This window comes from Pantherophis guttatus, chromosome 15 (assembly GCF_059756535.1).
Source record: "Pantherophis guttatus breed Tessera chromosome 15, ASM5975653v1, whole genome shotgun sequence".
Classification (NCBI taxonomy): domain Eukaryota; kingdom Metazoa; phylum Chordata; class Lepidosauria; order Squamata; family Colubridae; genus Pantherophis; species Pantherophis guttatus.
Genome location: NC_142077.1, coordinates 11,075,957 through 11,094,053, shown reverse-complemented (window position 1 = coordinate 11,094,053; position 18,097 = coordinate 11,075,957). Strand labels below are relative to the sequence as shown.

The 18,097-nt window shown below is 43.6% G+C and overlaps 1 protein-coding gene across 1 annotated transcript in view; it reads left to right on the top strand.

Moving 5' to 3' along the window:
- Window positions 1-806: 806 nt before the first annotated feature.
- Window positions 807-18,097, top strand: part of PLOD1 (procollagen-lysine,2-oxoglutarate 5-dioxygenase 1) — a 39,071-nt gene continuing 21,780 nt past the window's right edge. Inside the window, exons 1-8 of the mRNA XM_060685275.2 lie at window positions 807-1,300; window positions 2,687-2,778; window positions 4,817-4,950; window positions 8,936-9,099; window positions 11,083-11,195; window positions 13,902-13,965; window positions 16,542-16,639; window positions 17,839-17,940. Coding sequence (XP_060541258.2) covers window positions 1,225-1,300; window positions 2,687-2,778; window positions 4,817-4,950; window positions 8,936-9,099; window positions 11,083-11,195; window positions 13,902-13,965; window positions 16,542-16,639; window positions 17,839-17,940 — 843 coding nt within the window. The 5' untranslated portion in view covers window positions 807-1,224. The remainder of the gene's footprint in view (window positions 1,301-2,686; window positions 2,779-4,816; window positions 4,951-8,935; window positions 9,100-11,082; window positions 11,196-13,901; window positions 13,966-16,541; window positions 16,640-17,838; window positions 17,941-18,097) is intronic.

Here is an 18,097-nt window from a genome sequence, read left to right as displayed (position 1 = left end):
GAATAAGAATAGGGAACAGAATAAAATAAGAAGAATAGGGAACAGAATAGAATAAGAATAGGGAATAGAATAGAATAAGAATAGAATAGAATAGAATAAGAAGAATAGGGAACAGAATAAAATAAGAAGAATAGGGAACAGAATAGAATAAGAATAGGGAATAGAATAGAATAAGAATAGAATAGAATAGAATAAGAAGAATAGGGAATAGAATAGAATAAGAATAGAATAGAATAGAATAGAATAGGAAGAATAGGGAACAGAATAGAATAAGAAGAGAAGAGAAGAGAAGAAGAGAATAGAAGAGAATAAGAAGAATAGGGAACAGAATAGAATAAGAATAGAATAGAATAGAATAGAATAGGAAGAATAGGGAACAGAATAGAATAAGAATAGAATAGAATAAGAATAGGGAACAGAATAAAATAAGAATAGGGAACAGAATAGAATAAGAATAGGGAATAGAATAGAATAGAATAGAATAAGAAGAATAGGGAACAGAATAGAATAAGAATAGAATAGAATAGAATAGGAAGAATAGGGAATAGAATAGAATAGAAAAAGAATAGAATAGAATAGAATAGAATAGAATAAGAATAGAATAGAATAGGAAGAATAGGGAACAGAATAGAATAAGAAGAGAAGAGAAGAAGAGAATAGAAGAGAATAAGAAAAAACTGTCCTTGTGTCTAGTTGTTCTGGTGTGCAGTACTCTATAGCGTCATTTTGAGGGTAGGAGTTGAAACAGTTTATGTCCAGGATGTGAGGGGTCTGTAGATATTTTCCCAGCCCTCTTTTTGACTCATGCAGTATACAGGTCCTCCATGGAAGGCAGGTTGGTAGCCGTTGTTTTTTCTGCAGTTCTAATGATCCTCTGAAGTCTGCGTCTGTCTTGTTGGGTTGCAGATCCAAACCAGAGAGTTATAGAGGTGCAGATGGCAAAACTCAATCATTCCTCTGTAGAACTGGATCAGCAGCTCCTTGGGCAGTTTGAGCTTCCTGAGTTGGCTGAGAGACGAGCAGAGGGAAGAGGAGGAGGAGGCCTGCTTCCCTCCCTTCCTCCCCAAACTTGGGGGGGGGAGGCGTGTTCATTGCGTGGCACATCAAACCGCCCCCCCCACCGGCTGGCAAGGAGGGGCTTCCTTCCCAAGCAAAGCCTCCAAGCCTTTCTCCCAACAGCTGGCTTCGCAAAGTGGGATCCCCTCCTCGAAGTCTACCCACACCATGTCCCCATCATCCCTCCTGCTCCTTTTACTTTTCCTAACGTCCCTGGAGGGTGAGAGCCACGCAGCAGAGGACGGTAAGCCAAGGAATGTGTGTGTGTGTGTGTGTGTGTGAGCCGTTGTGTTTGTGCACAACCAAATTTCTTGCAGTGCGCTCTCGGCAGCCATCCCCATCACTCGTTGGTGGTTTTGAAAAGTTTGGGGGAAAACTGGCTTAGAAGTTTTTCTTTCTCCAAAATCCTCCGAGGGAGCTTTTTTCCCCTTGGGAAGGAGAAAAGATGAGAATCAGGATGCCTTACTGGTCCAATTTCACTTGGGCTGGTTTGTGATCGTCACAGATATTTCATTGGCTCGCTCGGCACATCCCAATCTTGTGTTTTTTTTAAAAAAAATCTCCCTTTCTGCTTTTTTTCCCCCCTTCTTTTTCTCTCAAAAAAATAGTTCTTTTAAAAAACTATCCTAAGTTGTGCGTTCTTGCTCAGTTTGGCAAGTCTTTCTTAAATCTCTAGTAGCAAGAAATCAGGAGGAGCCTCTTTTCAGGCAAACAGATTTTATTCAAAAGTGTCAACCTTTTCCTGAGGTCCAGATGAATTTTTCCGGTCCAATCTGTCTCGCTCGATTGCGGTGGGTCATGGCAAATCAAATAGCCTCGATCCTTTCATCATTTACGGGGGGGGGGGGAATCTTCTGCAAGCAGCACGATATAAATCAGGATCTAATCCCTTCCCTTCTCTGGATATAAATCAGGATATAAACTTTCTCTTTCTCAAACAGGGTTAGGAATTGCCCTTCTGGCATGCTTTTGATGTGAGGTTTGCAAGAAGTTTCCCAGCAGTTTGTGTATTTCACACAGGCCTGAAGGCATCCGAACAAGCTCTTGTGAATGAAGGCTTGCCCTCCCATATTTCTGAAAAGTTTTCGGCATGCCGTTTTCCCCTGCCATGCCAGAAAAAACCCGAGAGGGATTATAATAAATTACATTTCAGCTGCTTTGCTTATTTGCTTATCAATCCCAGGCCGGTTTTGTGACATGTGAACATGCTGGGAGAGAAGGATTCAGGCGAAATTCGGGCACCCATTTCCGACTCATTTAAACTCACGTCCCACACGTACGTGGGTGTTGGAAAAATGTCAATATTTAGGGAGAGGGGCGGTGGGGAAATATTGTTTGGAGGCTGAGCTATTTGTTCATTAAAAAAAGAGGCGAGATTTATTTTTTCCCCAGACTGTCTCTTTCCCAGTTCACAAATTTTTTCCCCCACCCAAGAAATGGGGAAAGTCTACGAAATAAATCTGGGAATCTTTCCATTCGCAGCCTGGGTCTTAGAACTAAGTTGCGTCTCATGAGAATGCGTTTAAAAAAAAAAAAAGTTGCAGTGATTGGGGAATGTGGGAATTTGTAGCAATTGAGGATAATTGGGGGGATGTATGTCTGATTCTTTTTTTTTTTTTCATCCATCCAGATAATTTATTGGTCTTCGCTGTGGCCACCAAGGAGACGGAAGGCTTCAAACGTTTCAGAAGTTCAGCCCAGGTTTTTAACTATAATCTCAAGGTAGTGCAAATGACTAATTGGAATAAAGATCCCAGGTTGTTTCGAGACAAAATCCAATTCTTAATTCAGAACTCCCTGCATTTCCTCGAATTTTAAAACCCACCCTTTGGAAAAGCATGGGGCAAAAACCAGGCAGAATATACTGCATAATTTCTTAATGTCGGTCCATGAGTTTCTTGTGATGTTAATTGTTTCGACAGCTCTTAGCTGCTAATTATTTTTCTTTCTTTATTGTACCTCAAAGCACAAACTTATTAAGTGGGTTAATATCATATTTCGGAATCTTATAGTTCAGACTGTAAATGTCTGTGTAAAAAAAAACCCCTCCCAGCACAGTGAAAGTCATTCGCTAAACAAGATGTTGTTAGTTGTAAGGCCACAGCTGGAATTCTGTATCCAGTTTTGGTCGCCATGTTGTAAAAAGGATGCTGAGACTCTAGAAAGAGTGCAGACAAGAGCAAGAAAGAGGATTAGGGGACTGGAGGCTAAAACACATGAAGAACGGTTGCAGGAACTGGGGATGTCTAGTTTAATGAAAAGAAGGACCAGGGGAGACATGATAGCAGTGTTCCAATCTCTCAGGGGCTGCCCCAAAGAAGAGGGAGTCAAGCTATTCTCCAAAGCAGCCGAAGGCAGGACAAGAAGCAACAGATGGAAACTAATCAAGGAGAGAAGCAATTTAGAATTAAGGAGAAATTTCCTGACAGGGAGAACAATTAATCCGTGGAACAACTTGCCTCCAGAAGTTGTGAATGCTCCAACACTGGAAGTTTTTAAGAAGATGTTGGATAACCATTTGTCTGAAGTGGTGGAGGGTTTCCTGCCTAAGCAGGGGGTTGGACTAGAAGACCTCCAAGGTCCCTTCCAACTCCTCTTCTCTTCTCTTCTCTTCTCTTCTCTTCTCTTCTCTTCTCTTCTCTTCTCTTCTCTTCTCTTCTCTTCTCTTCTCTTCTCTTCTCTTCTCTCCTCTCCTCTCCTCTCCTCTCCTCTTCTCTTCTATTCCATTCCATTCCATTCCATTCCATATTTTCTATTCTATTCCATTCCATTCCATTGCATTCCATTCCGTATTTTCTATTCTATTCCATTCCATTCCATATTTTCTATTCTATTCTATTCTATTCTATTCTATTCCATTCCATTCCATTCCATTCCATTCCATTCCATATTTTCTATTCGATTTGATTCGATTTGATTCGATTCGATTCGATTCGATTCTATTTATTCTATGCTTTTTTTTTTTAATTTGATTTATATGTCACCCTTCTCCGGAGACTCAGGGCGGCTTACAATACGTTAAGCAATAGCCTTCATCCTTTTGTATATTTATACAAAGTCAGCTTATTTCCCCCACAAACTGGGTCCTCATTTAACCTACCTTAGAAAGGATGGAAGGCTGAGTCAACCTTGAGCCTGGTAAGATTCAAACCTGCAGTAATTGCAGGCAGCTGTGTTAATAATAGGGTGTTTTAAACCACTGTACTACCAAGGCTCTTCTATTCTATTCTTCATTCCACTATTCTATTCTATTCTATTCTATTCTATTCTATTCTATTCTATTCTATTCTATTCTATTCTATTCCATTCCATTCCATTCCATTCCATTCCATTTCATATTTTCTATTCTATTCCATTCCATTCCATTCCATATTTTCTATTCTATTCTATTCTATTCTATTCTATTCTATTCTATTCTATTCTATTCTATTCTATTCTATTCTATTCCATTCCATTCCATTCCATTCCATTCCATTCCATTCCATTCCATTCCATATTTTCTATTCTATTCCATTCCATTCCATTCCATATTTTCTATTCTATTCTATTCTATTCTATTCTATTCTATTCTATTCTATTCTATTCTATTCTATTCTATTCTATTCTTCATTCCTCTATTCTATTCTATTCTATTCTATTCTATTCTATTCTATTCTATTCTATTCTATTCTAGTTCCCTTCAGTTCAGTTTAGAGGGAACAAGCACTAACAAAGTGGTTTGAAACTTTGTCAAAGTTAAAATCGCCTTTGATCCATCCAGGTTCTGGGACTTGGCGAAGAATGGCATGACCGAGAGGACCAGAGAACAGCAGGCGGACAGAAGGTCCGTCTTTTGAAATCAGCTTTGGAAGCATATGCAGATAAAGAAGATTTGGTGGTTCTTTTCACCGAGAGGTAATTCCCGGCTAAGCAGAACAAACATGAGCTGGGAGATTCCTGTCTGTATTCAGAGGAGCTGAATACAGATAGTCCTCTATTTACGACCACAACTGAGCCCAAAATATCTGTTCGTGAAGTGAGACATTTGCTAAGTGCGTTTTGTCCTTTTTAAACGACCTTTTCTGCCGCCGTTAAGTGAATCACGGCGGTTGATAAGTCAGTAGCATAGCTGTTAAGTGAAGCTGGCTTCCCCGTTGATTTTGCTCGTCAGAAGGTCAGAAAAGGGGATTGCATGACCTTGGGACGCAGCTGTTAAGGATATTCTTGGCTCATAACCAATGTTATGGGTTATTGAGCAGAGTACCCCTTGAGTATGCACATGAAAACAGCTGAGAGTGTTTATGAATAATCACAGTTAACATACTGAAACACTGAGTTGTGGTAGTCTTTTACTTTTAGGAAAAAGTAAAGCAAAGTCCAAAAACAATCCAAGTCATACACAGATAAGGCGATAGTTAAAATATCAATTCAGGGATATTCCAAGTACAAAGTCTTCTTACCAGTTGTTGTCATTACACGATAAAACAGTTCTTCTTGAGTTTCAAACAGGAACAAGTTCAGTATTAAAACATTCAATAAATAGTAGAAAACTACAAGTAGCAATGATCAAACAGTGATCATGCAGAGAGACCAAGTAGAGAGTAACAGCAAATAAGCAGATAAAATGGTGTAGTGTTCTCTAACCATGATTCAGGCTTCCCCTTAAGTACATTAGCCAATCAGGATACAGGATGATGCAATACAGTCTTAAAGCAATATAATATCTTTTTGACAAACATGTATTGATAGTTTATATATTGCCTGACCAACTGGTTAGACGAATAGCCATTTCACCTCTCCTGTTCAACATTTATGTGAAGCCGCTGGGCGAGATCATCCGTGGTTTCGGGGTGGAGTACCATCAGTACGCTGATGACACCCAGCTGTACATCTCCACCCCGGATCACCCCAACGATGCCCTTGAAGTGATGTCCCGGTGCCTGGAGGCCATACGGATCTGGATGGGGAGGAACAGGCTCAGGCTCAACCCATCCAAGACCGAGTGGCTGTGGTTTCCGACATCCCGATATAGCCAGTTGACGCCATCACTGACTATTGGGGGCGAATCATTGGCCCCCACGGAGAGGGCTCGCAACTTGGGCGTCCTCCTGGATTCACGGCTGTCTTTAGAAGAGCATTTGACGGCCGTGACCAGGAGGATTTTTTATCAGGTCCGCCTGATTCGCCAGTTGCGTCCCTTTCTGGATCGGGACTCGTTACGCACGGTCACTCATGCCCTCGTCACCTCCCATCTGGACTATTGTAATGCTCTCTACATGGGGCTCCCCTTGAGGAGCACCCGGAGGCTCCAACTGGCGCAGAGTGCAGCCGCGCGGGTGGTAATGGGAGCGACATGGCGCTCCCATGTAACACCTCTCCTGCGCGAGCTGCACTGGCTCCCGGTGGTCTTCCGGGTGCGCTTCAAGGTTTTGGTTACCACCTTTAAAGCGCTCCATGGCTTAGGACCTGGTTATTTACGGGACCGCCTACTACCACCAATAGCCTCCCACCGGCCAGTACGCTCTCATAGAGAGGGACTCCTCCGGGTGCCGTCAGCCAAACAGTGTCGACTGGCGGCCCCTAGGGGGAGAGCCTTCTCTGTGGGGGCACCTACCATCTGGAATGAGCTCCCCCCTGAGATACGGAGGATCCCGGATCTGCGTTCCTTCCGCCGTGCTGTGAAGACCTTTTTATTCCATCAAGCGGGCTTGGCCTGATCTCTTCCCTTTTTAAAATATGTAAATTTTAATCTGTTTTTAAATTATTGGGGTATTTTAATTTGTCTGGGCCAAAAAGTTTAATTTGATTTTATCGGGTTTTTAAATTTTGTGTATTTATGTATTTTATTGTTGGCTGTTCACCGCCCTGAGTCCTTTGGGAGTAGGGCGGTATACAAATCAAATAAAACCTAAACCTAAACCTAAACAGCAGCGACGGTCATAAATATGAACCAGGGGACAAGCGTCATGATAGCAGTGTTCCAGTATCTCAGGGGCTGCCCCAAAGAAGAGGGAGCCAAGCTATTCTCCAAAGCACCTGAGGGCAGGACAAGAAGCAATGGGTGGAAACTGATCAAGGGGAGAAGCAACTTAGAACTAAGGAGAAAATTCCTGAAAGTTAGAACAATGAATCAGTGAAACAATTTGCCTCTAGAAGTTATGAATGCTCCAACACTGGAAGTTTTTAAGAAGATGTTGGATAACCATTTGTTGGGTTTCTTGCCTAAGCAGGGGGTTGGACTAGAAGACCTCCAAGGTCCCTTCCAACTCTGTAATTCTATTCTGTTCTGTTCTGTCTGAATTTTGATCACACGATCATGGGGATGGCTACAAAGGTCACCAGTGTGAAAAACGGTCATAAGTCATTTTTCTCAGTGCTATCGTAACTTTGAACAGTCACTAAACGAATGGTTGTTAAGTCGAGGAAAACCTGTATTTTGGTTACTGCTTAACTATGGTTTTTTTTGTGTTAACTACATCGCACACTGCGGACAATTGTCCCAATGACGTGTTTGAAACAAGTTCATTTAAATGATGGTAATGATGGCAGCTCAACCGCAGAATCTCCATCTTGGGGAGAAGAAAAAAAAATGGAATGCAAAAGGATAACGATCTTAAAATTGAGAGGTTTCATTTGCCATTTCTTGATTATTCCCCTGTTTCTTTCTTTGTGGGGTAAATTTCCCTTCAGATCAGGAGTAAAATGCTACTGGTTCGGGCCGGTTTGCCCGAACCAGTAGTAAAAAAATGTTTAAAAAATGGTTCCGACGATCACAGCTGTGCCACGCGATTATCCGAGACTTTTTTTTTTTTTTACTTTTTTTAAGCATTTTTTTTACTACCGGTTCTCCCGAACTGGTAGTAAAAAAAATGCTTTAAAAAGTTTTTTAAAAAAAGTTCCGACGATCGTGCTTCGTTCAGCTGATCGTCAGAACTTTTTTAAAAAACTTTTTTAAAGCATTTTTTTACTACCGATTCAGGCGAATAGGTAGTAAAAAAATGCTTTAAAAAAGTAAAAAAAAAAAAGTCTCGGATAATCGCGTGGCACAGCTGAAAACGTCGGAACCATTTTCTTTTTTTACTTTTTAAAAGCAATTTTTTTACTAACCTATTCGCCCGAACCGGTAGTAAAAAATGCTTTAGTAAAGTTTTTTAAAAGATTCCCAAGATTGTGCGCCAGAGCTGATTCCTCCCCTCCCGCCTCTGCTGTTCTACTTATCTTCCCAAGCCTGCTTTTGGCCTGTACTGCGTATGCACACCAGAGGTGAAATGCTCTCGGTTTGGACCGGATCACCCGATCCGGTAGCGATGGCGGCCGGTGGTTCGGAGAACCGGTAGCAAAAATCCCTGCCCCCACCCCCGATGCCCAGCTGAGCCGCACAATCATCAGAGGCTTTTTTTTTTACTTTTAAAAGCATTTTTTTTACAACCTCTTCGGCCGAAAAAATGCTTTTAAAAGTAAAAAAAAAAAAAGCCTCTGATGATCGCGGGGTTCAGCTTGGATCGTCAGAGGCATTTAAAAGAAAAAAAAACCCTTTTTTTCTTTTAAATGCCTCTGACGATCCCAGCTGAGTTGCCTGATCGGCAGAGGCTTTTTAAAAAAAGGCAACTCAGCTGGGATCGTCAGAGCCTTTTGAAAGCATTTTTTTACAACCTCTTCACCGAAGAGGTGGTAGAAAAAATGCTTTTAAAAGTAAAAAAAAAATTGGCCACACCCACTCAGTCACATTACCACCCCCCACCAAGCCACGCCCAGAGAACTGGTAGTAACAAATTTTAGATTTCACTACTGATGCGCACGCATTGCATGTTTGGTGCAAATTGTGCATGGCCATCAAACCGGTAGCAAACTGATTCAGATTTCACCACTGCTTCGGATGTCTCTTCTTCTCCTCTTGCAGCTATGACGTCATCTTTGCTTCAGGGCCCGCAGAAATCCTGAAGAAGTTCAAGCAGGCCAAGTCCAAAGTTGTCTTTTCATCGGAGACGCTCATCTATCCGGACCGGAGATTGGAAGCCAAGTACCCGGTGGTCCAAGAAGGGAAACGATTCCTGGGATCCGGAGGTAAGGAAAAAGGGGAAGGCAGAATCTCTCGGGAGGAACTGTTGTGGCCCGTCAGCGGCCTGTGCAGATTGTAGCTGATTCCGACAACGAGGAGGCTGTTGCGGTGCTGCGCCAGCAGCCCGTGCAGCTAGCGCTTGAGTCAGACAGTGAGGAGGTTGGAGAAGATGTGGTGCCAGAGGCAGGGATTCAGCCAGGGCCTTCAGAACCTTCAGAAGCTCCTTTAAGTGAAGAGGACAAAGAAGAGGAGCCTCTTCTCAATGCACGGGTGCGCAGAGCTGCCAAAAGGCAGGAGTGGCTCCTCAGGAGGAGGTCTCCTCGAGAGTAAGGCTTGGGGCTAATTGGCCACTCCCTTAGCCTATTTAAGGAGGAATACCACTTGCAGCAAGCTGTAGGGAACAACTTTAGTTCATTCTCCTTCATGTCTGGATTCTCTGCAAAATTGCTTCTGGGCTTTCTGCCAACTCTAGTAAGACTGTGATTACCTTATCTCAGAATTCTGGTAGGCTGTTAAGACAGTTTATTAACAGCCTTTGGTTGATAAAGACTGAGTTATTTGAGTAAAATAAGCTTTGTATAGAGTTTGTGTGTGCTGCGTTCTTTGGGGTCCGTAGCTGGGGCAGAACAGGAACTCTTGAGCGAGCGGGAAGGAAAGGGGAGCCGGGAGGAAGTTTTACCTTCAAAAATACACATTTTTCTTTGGTGTCAGCACCAATCAGTGGGCTAAGCTGCCCATTTCAGCTCAAGAAAGAGAGAGGGGGAGCACTTGCAGCCATCGACAGACCGTTTCAAGTTACAACGGGGCTGGAAAAAAGTAACTTATGACCATTTTTCCACGCTTAATGACCGTTGCAGCACGTGATCAAAATTCAGATGCTTAGCAATTGTTCATATTTATGACATCCCTTTTGGCAACCTTCTGACCAATAGGGAAGCAGATTGTTCTGACCCAGCTGCCCAAACACGAGAAACCCTCTGAAGTTGAAGCAATGATTCCTTTATAAGGAGCGTCAGCAGCTCCAGCAAAAAGTTTCTCTCTCACCGTAGGCTAATAAGTCTGTCCGGCAGGGAGTTGAATAGTTGTCTGCCATATCTGTTCATCTCCGCCCGCTGCCTTTTATCCCCAGAGCTAGGGAGGGGCTTTGTTAGCAGCGGTGGCTCTTCCGTCCCAAGGACCGGCCCATAGATTTCCACTGCTCTCCTCTCCTCTGCCTTCTGTGCATCCGTGCGTCAGGCACTGGACCCAGCTGTTCCTCCTCCTCCTCATCAGCCACCTCCAGACCTGGGGCTGTTGACTCTCCATCTGAGGGCTGACAGATGGCCTAGGCTCCCCCTCTGTCTCTCTCTCTCTCTCTCTCTCTGCCACCTCCATTCCCTCTTCCCCCTCGGAGCTCTCTGGTTGCCTTGATGCTGACCCTGACTCCCATCCCTCCTCCTCCTCCTCTTCCTCCTCCTCTGATCCGGCGACTGACAGGCCACAACAGCCAGATTCACTTAACAACCATGTTTCTAACTTAACAACTGCCATGGTTCATTTAACAACTGTCTCACGTAGCAATGGAAATGTTGGACGCAATTGTGGTCGTAAGTCAAGGACTGCCTGATGTCAGCACTTCAAGCTGCATTTACTCTAGTGCTGACATAAGAAGGAGAAGCGGAGGCGTCTGGAAAGGGACATTTGACTTTTCACCTACTTATTTTCCCTGGAGATAATATCCCCTAGGAGATGGGATGGGAGGGGGGAAATTCCTTTGAGCTGGAGCAGTAGATTAGGGGTAGAATGACTTGGAAGATGGCTAATGAGTGCAGAGGAGTGGGGAAAGGAAAGGGACGGTTTTGGGTCAGGAAGTCAGTGTTGGCTACGATGGAGTCGTACTTAGAATGTCGTGCTTAATAAATGGGAGTTTTTCTTCAAAGACTTTGTTTGAAATGCAATTTATTTGAGACAACCTCGAAACTTGACACCTGCATTCTCTCTTCTTGTAGGATTCATAGGTTATGCTCCTTATCTCAGTCAGCTTGTGGCCGACTGGCAAGGCCTGGACAGTGAGAGCGACCAGCTGTTTTATACCAACGTGTTCCTGGACCCTGAAAAGCGGGTGAGCCCTAAAAGCAGAGAGTATTGGTGGGTGACCAAGAAATGCAGCAGATAATGCGGAATCTGGCAGGCCCAGATGGTATAAATCTGTTCGGGGACCTCATTTTGATCTTGCATAGTTTCCCCCTAATAAATTGAATCAACTGAGGACATGACAGGTCTCTATGCGTGTAAACAATTTAACCAGTGGAACAGCTGGCCTCCAGAAATTGTGGGGCTCTATCCCTGGAGGTTTTTAAGAAGAGACTGGACAGCCACTGGAATGGTCTAGGGCAGGGGTCCCCAACCTGTAAGCCACAGCCCACTACTGGGTCACGGGCTAATTGCCACTGGGTTGCCTGAGTGGCCAGCCAGTGAACAGCCCCACTCACACGAGCCTCGTCCCGGGTGCCCTCAGCCCCACTCGCGCAAGCATCGGCATGAACGTCGCAGGTACACATGCACATATGCACTTGCCCCTCCCACAAAACCCTCCCCTCTTTTCCCCCCCTCCCCCTGCTCCGAGCCGCCAACCCAGAAAAGCTGGGGACCCCTGGTCTAAGGCAGGGGTCTGCAACCTTAAACACTCAAAGAGCCATTTGGACCCCTTTCCCACAGAAAAGAAAACACTGGGAGCCACAAAACCCTTCCTGTGCCTAACTATTTCCTGAGAGGCCACAGAACTAGCATATGTAGTTGAATTAAAGGTTCTGTTTTCTTCTGAAACTTTTATTTTCTTGGATTTACCCATGGATGGCCTACCAGGGGTTGAAAAGCTCAATAAATCGCGTGCCAGCGGGTATCACACATTGGCGGTTGTAACATATTTTGAGTGACAGGGAGCCGTAACAGAGGGGTGAAAGAGCCACATGCGGCTCCAGAGCCGTGGGTTGCTGATCCCTGCTCCAAGCCTTAAAGTTTTGAGACCGCTGGACTAGAAGACCTCTAAGGTCCCTTCCAATTCTGTTATTCTGTTAAAGTGGTTGACCAATGCAGCCATTTTCTTCAGGACAAGAGGAGTTTAGCAATGGAATCACTTTCCCCCAAAAGGGACTCAGCTTTTCTGCAGTAAAAATCTTCAGGCAGAGAACAGATTCCAGTTTGGTGATTCTATATGTCTAAACCATGGGTCGGCAACCCGCAGCTCTGGAGCCGCATGTGGCTCTTTCATCCCTCTGCTGCAGCTCCCTGTTGCTGATCGGCTCCACAATTGATAGGGCTTTCAGTTAGGACAGGTAGAGGAAAAAGGATGCCGAGCTAGGAGGCGACTCTATAGTGGGGGAACCGGACTTCCAGCCGGCTCCAGAATTGGACAGGGAGCTTCCAGTTAGGCCCCCCACATCCCGTTTTGGGCCTGGAAAGCCTCCTGCACCAACCTGGAAGCCAAAACGGGGCAAGGGGGCTCTGTGTGAGGCCCCCTTCATCCCGTTTTTGGCCTGGAAAGCTTCCTGCACCAACCTGGGGCACAGGGGGGGGGGAACCCATGTGCGGGGGACACACGCGCATGCACGGAGAATGCACATACATGCACGGGGCCCTCGCATTGCATTTTGGGGGTTCAGGCACACACATGTGCATTTGCGTGCTTTGGGCACTCGGCGCCAAAAAGGTGAACCATCACTGCTGTTGAGCAACGTGGCCATCTTACATTTACCCAGAGGTAGGCTGCTGCCGTCCTATATCGCTGTTTTGTTTTTTGTTTTTTTAAATAGTCTTTATTTACATTTTCCATTAAAAACAAACAAAGAAATAACAATACACCGTATAAATAACATACAACACAAAAAACATTATAAATAACACACAAGTGGTAGGTACAGATGGTACCTTCATATCTTAAGTATTCAATATAATATTACATTCCAGGGGAGATAGAACAACTCATATCTCTTTATATATCAATTAGGTCTGATCGACCTCGCTTAATATAGTTTCCTCCTTAACAATCCTTCCACATTTCATTTGGGTTATGATATTCTCTTCTCTAGCCAAATATATAGTTTCTCCCAGGATAAACATGTTTGTGTTTGGTCCTTATCTTTTAATTTTTTGGTTAATTTGTCAGCTTCTGCACAATCCAGAATCTTTTTTATGATTGCTTCCTCTGATGGGATATTCTGGTTTTTCCAAAATTGAGCGTATATCAATCTCACCGCTATAAAAATTTGAAGAGCTAAATACCATGAATCCTTCTTAATCTTATCCGGTTTGGAGCCGAGCAAGCATGTCTCTGGTGACCATTAAATTTTTTGTTCTAAAATCTCATTCAGCCATTTTTTAATTTCCCCCCTATATCGCTGTTTTTTTGAAGCCACGCACATGCTTGGAAGTGCACGCCCCCATTTTCGGTGCTGGGCGAACCGGTTGCTACAACCAGCAGAAACCCACCCCTGCATTTTGTTTTTTAATTTGATTTATATGCCGCCCTTCTCCGGAGACTCAGGGCGGCTTACAATGCGTTAAGCAATAGCCTTCATCCTTTTGTATATTTATACAAAGTCAGCTTATTGCCCCCACAATCTGGGTCCTCATTTTACCTACCTTAGAAAGGATGGAAGGCTGAGTCGACCTTGAGCCTGGCGAGATTCGAACTTACTTTAATTGCAGACAGCTGGTGTTAAATTACAGTGCTTAGTCTGCTGAGCTATCCAGGCTCCTATTTACCTCTTCCAGCCCTTATCACGCTTGCTGTTTTTGATTTTTTTTCCTTCTATTTTTTCTTCTGCAGAAGGCCATCAACATCACTTTGGATCATAGGTGCCGGATCTTCCAAAACCTTAACGGCGCTCTAGGTGAGAATCCGTGCAAAGGAAATCCTGCGTCCGAAATAAACCGTTGGCCAATTTAAGGGTGATTCTTCCAGTCTTGCTAGAGAGCTGCAAAGAAGCTTCGTGGGACTTATCGCTGCCTGGGGGCAGTGGTGAAATCTGAACCGGTTTGCTACCAGTTCGCTGGCTGTGCCTGCGCACTGCATGCCAAGCGTGCGCTATGCGCGAGCATGTGCAGTGCGCATCAAATGTGCACGGCATGCACAATATGCACCAAAAGGAGGCTTGGGAAGGTAAGTAGAACAGCGAGAGGGGGAATCAGCTGTGGCGCGCGAGCTTGGGAACCTTTTTAAAAACTTTTTTAAAGCAGTTTTTTACTACCGGTTATCCAGAAGAACTGGTAGTAAAAAATTCTTTTAAAAAGTTTTTTAAAAGGTTCCCAAGCTCGTGCGCCATAGCTGTGATCGTCGGAACCTTTTTTTTTTACTTTTTTTTACTACCGGTTCAGGCGAACCGGCCCGAACCGGTAGCATTTCACTCTTGCCTGGGAGGTATCTGGGTAGATCCCCGAGGCCTTTGACCTCTGCTTGTGCAGTTTGCCAAGCAAATCCAGTTGGAGTCAAACTACAACTTTCATGTAAAAAAAGGGAGCTCAGGCAGCAGATTGCACCAAAAAAAAACCCACGGCAGCTATAAGCGTGTTCTACCACTGATAGAAGATTTGGGATGACTCTCCTTCTGTCCCTTAGTTGCATCTCCCCTTCCTCCTGTTGCATGGTTTATTTTACTATCTTCTATTTCTTGTCTCGGGGAAGATACCCTCAAAGATTTCATTAAGATTTTTTTTTAAAAAAATCAAACTGGATGGATTGCTCCTATTGCGTCGGGTGGGAAATAGCAATAGCGCTTAGACTTATATACCGCTTTACAGTGCTTTTACAGCCCTCTCTAAGCGGTTTACAGAGTCAGCATTTTCGTCCCCCCCAACAATCTGGCTCCTCATTTTACCATCCTCGGAAGGACAGAAGACTGAGTCAAGCTTGAGCCAGTCAGGATTGAACTGCTGGCTGTGGGCAAAGTTAGCCTGTAATACTGCGTCCTAACCACAGGGGGGGAGGGAGGGCGGGAAAGAAGGAAGGATGGAAGGAAGGAAGGAAGGACGCTTAGACTTATATACCGCTTCACAGTGCTTTTACAGCCTTCTCTAAGCGGTTTACAGAGTCAGCCTCTTTCCCCCAACAATCTGGATCCTCGTTTTACCCACCTTAGAAGGACAGAAGGCTGAGTCAACCTTGAGCCTGGTGAGATTCGAACTGCCAAATTGCAGGCAGCCGGCAAGGCAGCAGAAGTTGTTCTGTCCCCGTACCCCACATGCACCCCCACAGACGGCCCGGAGTTAGTAAGCCACAGAACAAAACTCTTTGAAGATAAAGCTGGCAGCAACCCAGTGGCTAGCTGCCAATTCAGACTTTACTCACACAAAACAAAGATTAAACTGCCAGCATTCCGATAAAACAGGCAGAGTGTCAACAATACAAGGATTAATCCAAATGCAGTCCGATAAAGCAGGCAAAGTCCAGTAACACAGAGATCATGGAGTATTTCCAGTTTTTGCTCGTCACAAACTGAACCGGCCACCACACCCACATTTATACCCTGTGGGGTGTGGTCCAGTGACTCAGCTAATCTCTGGCACGCCTTCCCCTCTGTTGTGCACGCTTCTCCCTGCGCCTCTGTCACGGGTCCAGCCAGCACTTATCTCCTTCGTCACTGTCCACCTGTGGCTGCGGGGACGTGCTTGGCTCTGAGCCTATCATTTGGCCTTCGGTGTCCTCCGGAGGCATTGCCAGAGAGGAGGATCCTGGAGAGGGAGGCCTTGCCAACTCCTCTCCCTCACTCTCAGAGTCTGCATCTGTCGATAACCCAGGCTCAGGCAACGGAGCCACAACAGAAGTAGCCTGCAGTACTGCACTCTAACCACTGCACCACCGTGGCTCATAAGGTTATATCTTGGATTGGATTGGGTGGGGGGGCAGTTTCTAAGGACATGCCTACTTTGAAAAGCTGAATGGCATCCATTCTACTTAGCCAGCTAGCAAAAGAAGACTGCGATTTCTCCAAGACGATACCTTACTAGAGCAATAAATGATCAGAGACAAAAGGAAGCGGAATCCGGCGGATCGGCGCAAAAAAACTTTACACTTAAGTATTCTTTTTCCCCCTGGCAGCCTCCTTACTATTGGCCGGCGTCCAATTAGCAATGCTTATTTTGTTTTGGGAAGGGAGATTGGTCGTGCCTTCTCCATCTCTGCATTATATTCACGGCCTTGAGCTCTCCTTTCTTGCCCAGCACAGTGCCGATCCCAGACCGTCCCCCCTTTCATCTTCCCGCATTCCTATTCTTCCTCCCTCCCCCTTAGGTGCCAGTGTCAGCCTGGCAGCTGGTGAAGCGAAGCAAGCTGAATGGCAGACATGATAAGCTCGTCTATCTACTTTATTCATGACCCCCCAAACCATTATCTCCCCTGGCATATATGTAAAAGAACCTTTTGTTGTTGTTCTTGTTTCATTCTTCTTCCTCTGCTTTTTTGCTTCCGAAGACGAGGTGGCTCTCAAATTCGAAAACGGCCAGGTGAGAGTGCGGAATCTGGCCTTTGATACCCTCCCTGTTGTGATTCATGGAAACGGACCCACCAAGGTATGCCAAATCCCGACTTCCTTTCTATTCTATTCTATTCTATTCTATTCTATTCTATTCTATTCTATTCTACTCTATTCTACTCTATTCTATTCTATTCTGCATTTCAATTCTATTCTATTCTATTCTACTCTACTCTACTCTACTCTATTCTGCATTTCAATTCAATTTTATTCTATTCTATTCTATTCTATTCTATTCTATTCTAACATTCCATTCCATTGCATTGCATTCCGTATTTTCTATTCTATTCTATTCTATTCTATTCTATTCTACTCTATTCTACTCTATTCTACTCTATTCTGCATTTTCTATTCTATTCTATTCTATTCTATTCTATTTGACTCTATTCTATTCTATTCTATTCTACTCTATTCTGCATTTTCTATTCTATTCTATTCTATTCTATTCTACTCTACTCTATTCTACTCTATTCTATTCTATTATGCATTTTCTATTCTATTCTATTCTATTCTATTCTATTCTATTCTATTCTATTCTATTCTATTCTATTCTATTCTATTCTATTCTAACATTCCATTCCATTGCATTGCATTCCGTATTTTCTATTCTATTCTATTCTAGTCTATTCTAGTCTATTCTAGTCTATTCTACTCTATTCTGCATTTTCTATTCTATTCTATTCTATTCTATTCTATTTGACTCTATTCTATTCTATTCTATTCTACTCTATTCTGCATTTTCTATTCTATTCTATTCTATTCTATTCTACTCTACTCTATTCTACTCTATTCTATTCTATTATGCATTTTCTATTCTATTCTATTCTATTCTATTCTATTCTACTCTATTCTGCATTTTCTATTCTATTCTAATCTATTCTATTCTATTCTATTTTATTCTATTCTATTCTGCATTTTCTATTCTATTCTATTTATTCTATTCTATTCTATTCTACTCTATTCCGCATTTTCTATTCTATTCTATTCTATTCTATTCTATTCTATTCTATTCTATTCTATTCTATTCTATTCTATTCTATTCTATTCTACTCTATTCTATTCTATTTTATTCTAACATTCCATTCCATTCCATTGCATTGCATTTCGTATTTTCTTTTCTTTTCTTTTCTTTTCTTTTCTATTCTATTCTATTCTATTCTGTTCTGGTGGAATCGGATTGATGAAGGAAGTTTTCTGCTTCAGCATTTTGAGCACAGCCTCTTTCTCTCCCCAAAGCTGCAGCTAAATTACCTGGGGAACTACATCCCTCAGTCCTGGACCTTCGAGACAGGCTGCACCGTTTGCAAAGAAGGCCTGAAGAATCTCAGTGGCTTGAAAGTAAGAGTTTGTGCAACGCTGGGCAGGATTGGGGAAGGTTTTTTAAAAAAACCCAACTCTGCCCTTTGCATGGTTCCGTTGCTTTTTCTTGGCACCATGCAGAGAATCCTGAACTTCTCAAAGATAGGAAATTGCTATTAGAGGTTCTGAATCATTT